Genomic DNA, 10,171 nt, shown 5'->3' with positions numbered 1-10,171 from the left:
ATGTTTCCTCTACTTGATCACTAACCTTACAGGGCTGCCGGTCAAACTTGTCTAGAAAGAGAAAGCCAGCGGGAATGCATGCCGCGGGGCTCCGAGCTAGTCCTGGGCCCGCAGCTCTGGGCCTGCGCCTCTAGGCCCCTCCTGGCGTCCAATCTCTCTGGGATGCCCCATCCCCGGCCGAGGGGGCCTGCGCTGGCCCATGTGAACGCCAGAGGGCTCCCGCCTCCGGGGAAGTGCGAGGGAGCTGGGAGGGACGGAGAGAGAGCAGGGGAGGCCTCCTGGCACCCCCTCGAGGAGTGTCCTCTGAAGTCGCCCCCCCTCCCCGTTATCTTGGCCGTCTCCCCAGTCAGACCGCGAGCTCCTAGAGGGCAGCCCCTGCCTTTTGGCTCTCTGGGTGCCCAAGCACACCGAAGGCGTTTAATAAAGGCTCGCCTCGATGTCTGGGAGGGTCCTGGGGCCCCTCCCCCCGCCGTTCTCGGCCCTGGCACCTGGTCTCCGTGTGGGGCCCACGCGCGTGCCTCGCCCCATTCCCTGCATGTTACACGCGTGTGTGAGTTTTATGGGAAAAAGCAGACGTCCCGGGCGGGCCCGGCGCTTCCAGCCACACGTCCACACGCGGGTCTCCGCACAGGGGCTCTGCCCGCTTCCCCGGGCTGAGCTGGGCCGGGGCCAGCCCGCTCCGCGCCAGGCTCTGTTCCCAGGCCCAGGGAGGGGAAAGGGGCCGGGCCAGGGTGGAGCCGGAGGGTCCCCCAGGAGGGTGGAGGGCGGGAAGAGAATGTTAACTTTTCTTCGGAAAATATGTCCCAGCTGGCCCGCTGCCCGGGCCTGAGTCATAGGGCCAGGCGGCCCCCGTGAGTCACCGCCCCCCCTCCCGGCCCCTCCCCCACACAGGAGCGCCAGGCCCGCCGAGCTGCGAGAAGCGCCTTTATTACAGAACATCACACTCTCCTTGGACCCGGCCCTCTCCCCGGGAGGTCTGGAGGCTGGGGGAGGCCAGGGGCAGCCCCTCTCCTGGGCCCACCTGGGGCCTGTTCTGAGAGCGGCCTCGGCCCAGGCGCCCCTCATCCACCCAGCCCCCATGTGGGGCTAGGCTTCACTCCAGGGGTCAGCCTGGCCACACTCGCCCAGCCCCTGGGGGGGAGGGGAAGGACAGAATGTCCACTGGGGATCTCTAAGCACCGGCCTGTGTGTGTGTATGTGCATAGGAGTGGGGGGCTCCTAGGTGATGGGGTGTGAGAGGGATTTGGGGGGAAGGAAGCCCCTTATTCCCATCTCAGGCTTCCCCTGAATGGAGGGAGTGAGGAGCTGGATCTGGGTAACAAACCCAGCAGGAGGCTGAGCTCTATGGCCCCCCCTGCACTAAGGGGCAACAGACTGAAGGGGACGGAGCACTGGAAGTCAGGAAGCCTGGGTTCGAATCCTGCCTAGCATCATAACCCTGGGCAAGCCAGCCTCGGTCTCCTCCTCTGTAAAGTATAGAGGTTGGACTTGTGAGCCCTGGGGGCCTCTCCTCACTCTCCTCAGAGTTAGGCAGACAAGGAGGGAGGCAGGCGAGAGAAAATGGCCGCTGTAAACTACGCCTCGGCCGTCCCAGAAGTCAGTGTGGCTTCCCTAGGGAGCACCAGACTGCGAGGCAGATTCTCCTGGGCCATGGGGCGGCCCGACAACAAAATAAAGGCGCTCTCCCCCATGACCGCTGTGGGGGGCAGGACGGCTTTTTCTCTCCCCAATTCTACCACTAGACTAGTCGATGGGCCAGGCCCCCCTGGGGAAAAGGAGATCGGGGTCCCTCCTGGACCACACCACCCCGAGCCAGCTCCAGCCAATACCTGTGCAGCCTACACTCTCTCTGCCCTCTCTAAATCACTCTTCCCGGGGCTTCAGCCTCATCTCAGCCGGCCCTGGGCCCTTCGGTCACAGACCCCAGTGGGTCACCTAAGAGGGAGGAATGGATGGGGAAGGGGGAGGGCCTCCTCGGTCCCTCCAGCCTCCCCGCGGCCCCCCGGGGCTGTCCACCAGCCCAGGCAGGGATCCCTTCTCTTGGCCATCCGTCATTTGTGTCTACTTGCCATATACACAGTGGGCTACATGCTTAAACCATTGGACTCCTGCCTCCCTCTTGGTCCTTCTACTATATTTACTGGTCAACTAGACGTGTATGTGCATGTGTGCGTGCGTGTGCGTGTATGGGTGCATGTGTGTATTGGGAGGGAGTAATCATCTGTGTGTTTGGGGATACAAGGACATCCTCTCCCCTCAACTCTTATTAAATCCAAAGCCCAGGCATGGGCCGAGGAGGTGGAAAGGGGAAGGCCATGTTCTAGTCCATGGAGCTAAAAGACAATCCAGTCCCCCGGGGCCTTTCTAAGGCTGGGATGAAGGGGCACCCCCAGGCCGAGGCAGGAGGAAAAGCATCACAATTCACATTTGGGGTAGCGGTGAGACAGGTAGAATCAGTCTGAGGAGGGGAGTGTGAGCGGTAGGATGAGCCAGGAGAGGGGCGGGGTCGGACCACTGGTGGAAGGCTGGATGGGCAGTGGGGAAAGATAGAGGGGTCTCTGAATGGGACAGAGATTGGGCCTTGGAGTACATAAGATTTGGGGGTTCAGAGAGAGAGAAGAGCTCCCAGGGAGAAACAGGCAATCATAAGGGGGGGCTCAGAGGAGGAGGAAGAGTGAAGGTAGGGGTTCAGAGAGGGAAAGGTTGGAAAGACACAAGGGTCAGAGATGGCAAAAGAGGCCAGGAGATTGGACAGCAAGAAAGATGGAGGCTCAGTGGGATAGAGAGGGAGGTTAGGAGTCAAGAGAGATGGTTCACGCTCTCAAGGAAGGGCAGAGATGTTAAGGCAGATCTGAAGCATGGAGAAAAAGAAACGTAGGCTCAGAGTGAGAGGAAGTTTGGATTTGAGAGAGGTAGAGATGGGGCCTCGGAGTTGGGAGTTCAGAGAAAAGTGAGAGTTTGAAGTTTGGGGGTTCAGAGAGGGATAAGTCAGTCATGGAGGTTCACAGAATATTGAGATGGCTCCAAGAGGGAAACAAGGTGAGAACTCAAGAGATAATAAAGTTGGAGATTCACAGAAGACAGAGATGGAGGTTCAGAAAGGTCCAGACCTAGGAATGCAGGTTCAGAGAATGGAGCTGCAAAGGACACAAGCATAAGGTGAACTCTGAGAGGAAGAGTTGAGGAAACAGACTGTCAGAGGGCAGGTTTGGTGCAGGGGAGACAAAAGTCAGACACGGACCCCCTTCTGCCCCCTCACTCAGCAGAGCCCTTGTGGCGGCGTTTAGAGGGGGGCACCAGGTGCCGGGGCAGGTCAGCGGGCAGCCCATGACCTTCCAGCTTGGCTTCAATGAGGTGACTGGCCAGGGCAAACTCCTCATCATCCAGCATGCCGTCACGGTCCACGTCGCTCAGCTTCCAAATGCGGCCCAGGACCGAGTTGGGCAGCTTGGTGCCCACCATCCATGTCTTGGCCTTAGAGCCACTGAGCTTGCCATCAGCCGGAGCCAGGTTATAGAAGATCTCGTCGTACTTGGATTTGTCCTTGGTCACCACCCACTCTGCTTCATCATCCCCATTTTCCCCCCCTTCTCCTAGGGACTCTCCAGGACCCAGCTCCACAAAGGGACCCATGTGGGTGCCCTCGAAGGCCCCACCCTGCACGCCCACCTCGGGGCTCTCCAGCTCTTCCTGACGAAGCAGGGGCATCAGCTTGGCGATGTCCTGGGTCAGCATCTCATCCAAAGCCTCCAACAATTTGGGTTTCAGGGAGTGGAACTTGGTGAAGTCGTGAACCATGAGGAGTTCCTGCCCAGAGAGACCAGGAGGGTCAGAGAGAATCAGGGCCCCGGGGGGGGGGGGCAGAGGAGAGAGAAGAAAGTGGAGATTAAGGATGGGGGTGGGACAGAGGAAAGAGGGGAGGAGAGAAAGACACACACAGAGGAGGGAAGGAAGAAGGGATGGGGTGGGATGAAGGAAAGATGGACACGGCAGAGGACTAGGAAAGAAGAGAGATGGCGAATAGGAAAGAGACAGTGAGGCGTTTTGGGGAGAGACGGCAGGAAGGATGAGTTTGTTGGGGAAGAACGGGGGCAAGAGAAGAATGGAAAATCTGAAGATGGAGGAGGGACAAGGGAAGGAAAAGGAAAGTGAGGGAGAGTTGGGAAGAATGAGGAAGAACAAGGGACAGTAGAGATTGGCAGAGGAAGCACTTGACCAGGTCCCCTGGATCCTCCCCTGGCCTTGAACCCTGTCTCCAGACATTGTCCCCTTGGCCTCTGTGCCTCCCCACAAAACACATACAGCCTCCTCTGATACATACAGAGGCCAGCCCTGAGCCGAGAAGCCTTAAGCATGGAGAGGCTGTCCTTGCGTTAGGCCTCCTCATACCCATCTGGAACTTCTATGAAAATCCCCAAGGCTGCCTTCCCTGGCACCCAGCACCTCCTCCTTCTCCTCCTCCTCCAGGCTTTCTTCAGCGATCTTTACATGAGAAAGAATGGGAGCAGGAAAAGACTGCCTGTATATACCCCCACCACCACCACCACCCACCAGCCATGAAGATGCAACGGGGAGAATAGCAGCTAAGATGCCCAAAGATTCACAAGACCCAAAATCCAAGGACTCCAGACTCCACGGCTAGCCACAAGTGCCGAAAGTCTAGGCAATGACCCACAGGTCCCATGGGGCCTCCTGGGCAGGTGTCCCTGAGACTTGGTGGGATGGAACCCAGGGCTGGGCCACAGCTCTGGGTGGGGAGGCTCCATTCCAAGGAACCAGATACATAAAAGGTGAAGCAGAGCAGAATGGTGTCCTGAGGACAGGGAGCCAAGAACCAGAGGGCAAGGCAGGGAGGCAGAAAGGAAGGGCTTTGCCTGAGGCTCTGAGGGGGCAGATTGGAGCCAACTGTAAGCCGGATGGACCGCTAAGGGAGATAGATGAGGCACTGGAGGCACAGACTGTATGTCTGGTACAGAGGGTTGATCCTGTAGTGATGGGGAACTCTCTGTCCCTGTGTCTCTTTCTGTCTCTGTCTCTCCGTCTCTGTCTTTTCTCTTTCTGTGGCTATCTCTCCTTCCTTCTCTGTCTCTCTCCATCTTTGTCTCTCTTCTCTCTCTGTCTCTATCTCTGACTCTCTCTCCTTCCTCTTCTCTGTCTCTCTCCATCTCTCTCTCTCTTCTCTGTCTCTTCTCTTTCTGTCTCTTCTTTCTCTGTCTCTATCTCTGACTCTCTCCTTCCTCTTCTCTGTCTCTCTCCATCTCTCTCTCTCTTCTCTGACTGTCTCTTCTCTTTCTGTCTCTGTCTCTCTTCTCTCTCTCTCTCTTTCCTTCCTCTTCTGTCTCCATCTCTTTATTAAATTTATTTTTTTAATAACAAATTTCCACATAAGCTTTCCAAAGTCATATGATCCATATTGTCTCCCTCCCTTCTTCCGTCTCCACTCCTGGAGCTGACAAGCAATTCAATCTGGTTTATACATATTCTCTCCATCTCTCTCTGTCTCTTCTCTTTGTCTTTGTCTCTCTTCTCTCTGTCTCCCCCTCTTCTCTTTTTCCTCTCTCTCCCTCTCCACTTCACATTAAAAAAACAAACAAACAAGAACCCTTACCTTCCATTTTAGAATCAATACTGTGTATTGGTTCTAAGGTAGAAGAGCAGTAAGGGCTAGGCAATAGGGGTGAAGTGACTTGTTCAAGGTCATCCAGCTTAGGAAGTGTCTGAGGCCAGATTTGAACCCAGGATTTCCTGTCTCTACGCCTGGCTCTCAGTCCACTGAGCCACCCAGCTGCCCTCCTCCTTCTCTTTTTCTCTTCCCCCTCTCACCTCTCACCCCTCTACTTCTCCCTCTCTTTCTCCACCCAAAGCAGAATGGCTAAATAACTCACTGAATCGCCTTTAATGATCATTTCATCCTTCAAAAGGCAGAGGAACCGACAAGGGGAAATTCTATTTTGGATTTGACTCTCCCTATTCAGGAGGAACTGTTGCAGGAGTGGAAATGAAGGGACCCCTGGGGGGAAGTGACCACTCCCTCCTAGAGTGGGGGATAGAGCAGAGGAAATAGTGTGACGTGCCCCCTACATGAAGCGGAGAGCAGATTCTCAGAGAGTTCAGAGGAAAGGTAGGAGGGATCCTGTGAATGCAAATGCTTCATGGGAAGGCCGCCCAAGAGACACGGAAGATGCTCCAGAATGGAAGTCTGCTGCCACAAAGGGAAAAGAAAACCTTCAAGGAAGAAAAATGGGAATTGTCAGAAGGGACCAGTCAGTGGGGCTGCTCAGGGAAGTCACCAACTAACTTGGATTTTGAAAGAAAAATGACAAAACTGGAAGCAAGGCCAAGAGCTAGAAGAAAACAGAGGGTCATGGCATAATCCCGTAAAAATATGTATGGTCAGGAATGCCAGGGTTCAGGGAGAGCTGAGGGGGACGAGAGGAGTGGGGGACAGCAGAAAAGGGCTGGCTTTGGGGATTGGGGTTTGTTTGTTTTGGCTACATTGGGAGAAAAAGAAGTGACAAGGGCTCTGCTTGGATAGATGGGACGATGAGAAGTCGACAACAGAGAGGCTCCTTTCTTCATTTTCTCCTGTTTCCTCTGCAAAGGATGGTGACTTTTAGATTAGAAATGATAAAAATGACTAAGGAGCTGATACCCCAGATCATTCACGAGATAGGAAGAGAGTCCTTCACTGCCCTTGGTGAACTCCATCCTCAGAACCTGAAGGAACTGGCATGTGGGATGGCCGAGCCCCAATTAGTGACATTTCAAGGACCACGTTGGGAAAAGAGGACATGCCAAAAGCCCAGAGGAGAAAGAGCAAATGAACCAGATTTCAAAACGGAGAAGAGACAAGGCTAGTGAACTTGGTATGGATCCCTGGGAAAGTTCTAGAAGAGATTTTTTTTTTTTTTTAACTTTTCCCTTCCTTCTTAGAATCAATACTGTGTATTGGTTCCAAGGCAGAAGAGGGGTAAGGGCTAGGCAATGAGGGTCAGTGACTTGCCCAGGGTCACCTAGCTAGGAAGGGTCTGAGGCCAGATTTGAACCTAGGACCACCCATCTCTAGGCCTGGCTCCCCATTCACTGAGTCACCCAGCTGCCTTCTAGAAGAAATCTTTAAAGAGATGGTTGGCAACTACCAAAAGAGAAGCAATGATCCCCAAAGAGGCAATATGGCTTCATTATGAACAGGCCATGTCAGAGTGATGTTATTTTCTTTTTCGATAGGATGAGTAAATCAGCAAATGAGGGAGATGCTGAGGCTACTGTTTATCTGGATTTTAGCGTCGCTTTTGGCAAAAGATCTCATGCCATCTTGCAGAGAACATATAGATTAGAAAATAATACAGATGGTTTAGGACTAGGACTGGCTGAGTTCAAAGAACAGTTGCTAATGGTTCCACATCAATATGTTTGGAGGCTTCCAGGGGAGTGTTTCAGGGATTTGCACTTGACTCTACTCCATCTAATATTTTTATTAATGACTTAACAGCAGAGAGGGCACGCTCTGCAACTGTGAAGATGACGTCAAGCTGAGAAGGAGAGGGCACACACTGGATAAGGAGCCAACGGCACCTTGAGATGCCACAAATCTGATAAGGTGAAATTCAAGAGGGAGATAAGTAAAGTGTTCTACTTGGGCAACAGAAATCAGCTTCGCAAGCTTAAGATGAGGGCAGCTAAGTGGCTCAGGGGATCAAGAGAGCCAGTCTAGAGACAGAAGGTCCTAGGTTCAAATCTGCGTGCTCCTGTGCCAGTCCCTTAACCCCCATTGCCTCGCTTTTACTGCCCTTCTGCCTTGGAACCAACACATAGTATGGATTTTAAGATGGAAGGTAAGAGATTACAGATATTTAAAAAGATGGAAGAGGTATGCAAAGACAATGGTCGTCCTGAAAAGAATCTGGGAGTTTTAGGGGACCGTAAGCTCAGAAAGGGTCAGTCACATAATGTGGCATCCAGAAAAGGGAACACAAATTCAGGTGGCAGTAAGAGGGGCAGAACTGCCAGGAATAGGGAGGTGATGGTCCCCCCGTCCCCTGCCTTTCTCAGACCTCTCCTGGTGTCCTGGGCACCATGTTTTCAGAAGGACATTGACTACTTAGAGCATGTGCAGGAGGGGCAACCAAGATGGCAGAGAGCCCTACGTTCATGGCACAGGAAGGCCAATGGAAGGAACCGAGAGTGTTTCATTTGGAGCCGAGAATGCTCGGGGGAGACATGAGAGATGTCTTCGAGTCTTTGAAGGGCTGTCATGTGGAAGAGGGATGTGATCTGTTTGGTTTGGCCCCAAAGGGCGGAACCAGGAACAATGGGCTGCGAAGAAGCCAGCTGAGCCTCAATATCAGAAAAGGCATTCCAACGACAAGAGCCGTCCCAAGGGGAAAGGGCTACCCTTCGAGCCAGTGGGTTCTCCCTCTTTGGAGGTCTTGAAGTGGAGTCTGTAGGATCTCTTGTTAAGAATATGCTCTTGTGTATTCCTTCTGGGCATGAATTGAACTAGACTGCCATGGAGGTCCTGTCCAACTCTCCAGTTTTCTAATTTGGGGACCCCCAAGCCCCCTCACCAGTTCCTCCTTCAGGCAGTGCTCCCAACATCACCTTGCCTCCTTCTCTGGGCAGCTCCCCCAGATCACTCTTCCTCCAAGCAGCCCTCCTAGACTACTCCCCCATATTCCCCCATTTTATCTGTCCCTTAGGGAGTCCCTAAGGGCCATCCCTTTGACCAACTGACCTGCATCTTCTCACAATCGGGGAAGTCTCCCGGGGAGATGTGATGCTCCAGCTGGATCTTGGCGAAGATGACGGGCAAGTTAGTGATAAGCTGCTTCTTCTTGTTTTCCTTCCCAAACACAGAAGGCATCTCCTTCTTCAGGTAGCTGATGATGTAGGCGTGCACCTGGGGGGAAGCAGGCAGCAGGCTCACCCACCCGGCCCCAGAAAAGCAAGGGAGACAGTGCCTGGCACATAGTGGGCTCTTGAGAAATGCTGTTCTCTTGCAGAGTCTGAGCCCCTCCATCGAGGCTGGGCCAGAGGCCGAGGGCTTACCCAGGGCCATGAAGCAGGATGGGAAGGGCACAGGCTTCCGTCCCATCTCCAGGGAAAAGGTGAGTGGTAGTGGGCAGGGCTTTGTGTCCTTATCTCCAGCGCTATCAAATAATAGGAATAACAGGGCAGCAAGGTGGATAAAGAGCCAGGCCTGGAGACAAGAGGTCCTGGGTTCCAGTGTGGCTTAAGACACTTCCTGGCTGTATCACCCTGGACAAGTCACTTCACCCCCATTGCCCAGCCCTTATTGCTCTTCTGCCTTGGAACCAGCACACAGTAGTGATGCTAAGTGGAAAGTAAGGATTTAAAAAAAATAAAATAAAATAAATAGAGACTAGTCCTGTGATTTCAGTAATAGAAGGGACTCCGAGGTTAGGAAATTTCCTCTACCAATCCCAGGCAGCATTTTCAGTGAAGCCCCCAGTCTTAAAGAGTTGCCCAGAGCCCTGAGCCTTGTATTCTGGGGCTTGCCTAGGGCTGCCCACCCATGAGTTTCAGAGGCAGAATTTGAACCCAGATCTTCCTGATTCCTAGGCCAGTCCCGTCTATGGTGTTACACTGTTCCTTCCCATAACACATAATAATAACATCCTTATTACGATCATCCTAAACCACAAATATCTTAATTAAAAGGGCCTCATTTACACTCCCAGAGTTTTAGATTGACAAAGAGCTTTCGTCTGTCTGATCCGGTGATGGGAGATTGAGGGCCAGAGAAAGCCTTAAATTTATCCGAAGGGGAAGAACCTTCATTGTGTTTTTTTACAGGGAGAGAAACTGAGGTTTAGGGAGGGGAAGCATTTGGCCAAAGGCCCTGGGCAGGCTTCAGCTTCGAGGCTCTTTGTACTCTTTCTGCCTCAGCCTCACCTAGCCAGAGATGAACTCCCCCCTGCCCAGGGACCCACTGAGAATGTTCTAGGCTTCCTCCTATGGGGGAGGGAGAGGGTGCCGCAGTGGCTCTGGGCACCTTCCCGAGGCAGGGCTGCCGGGCTATGGGTGACCGCCGAGGCCGGGGTGGGGAGGGGGGTGATATGGGGAGTCGGGTTGGGGGGTAGGAGAGAAGGAGAAATCAGAGCCAGGAGAGCCTTCTCCTGGGATGGGGGGAGGCACAGAAATCTGGCAG

General features: G+C 53.7%; 1 protein-coding gene across 1 annotated transcript in view; it reads right to left on the bottom strand.

Annotated features, from left to right (window-relative positions):
- Positions 1-911: 911 nt before the first annotated feature.
- EHD2 (EH domain containing 2) overlaps positions 912-10,171 on the bottom strand; it is a 109,200-nt gene continuing 99,940 nt past the window's right edge. The window contains exons 2-3 of the mRNA XM_044668587.1: positions 8,735-8,899; positions 912-3,807 (exon numbers count right to left, since the gene is read on the bottom strand). Of these exons, the coding sequence (XP_044524522.1) occupies positions 3,256-3,807; positions 8,735-8,899 (717 nt within the window). The 3' untranslated portion in view covers positions 912-3,255. The remainder of the gene's footprint in view (positions 3,808-8,734; positions 8,900-10,171) is intronic.

The sequence above is a fragment of the Gracilinanus agilis genome, chromosome 3 (genome assembly GCF_016433145.1).
Source record: "Gracilinanus agilis isolate LMUSP501 chromosome 3, AgileGrace, whole genome shotgun sequence".
Classification (NCBI taxonomy): domain Eukaryota; kingdom Metazoa; phylum Chordata; class Mammalia; order Didelphimorphia; family Didelphidae; genus Gracilinanus; species Gracilinanus agilis.
This window is presented reverse-complemented; position numbering and strand designations above follow the sequence as displayed.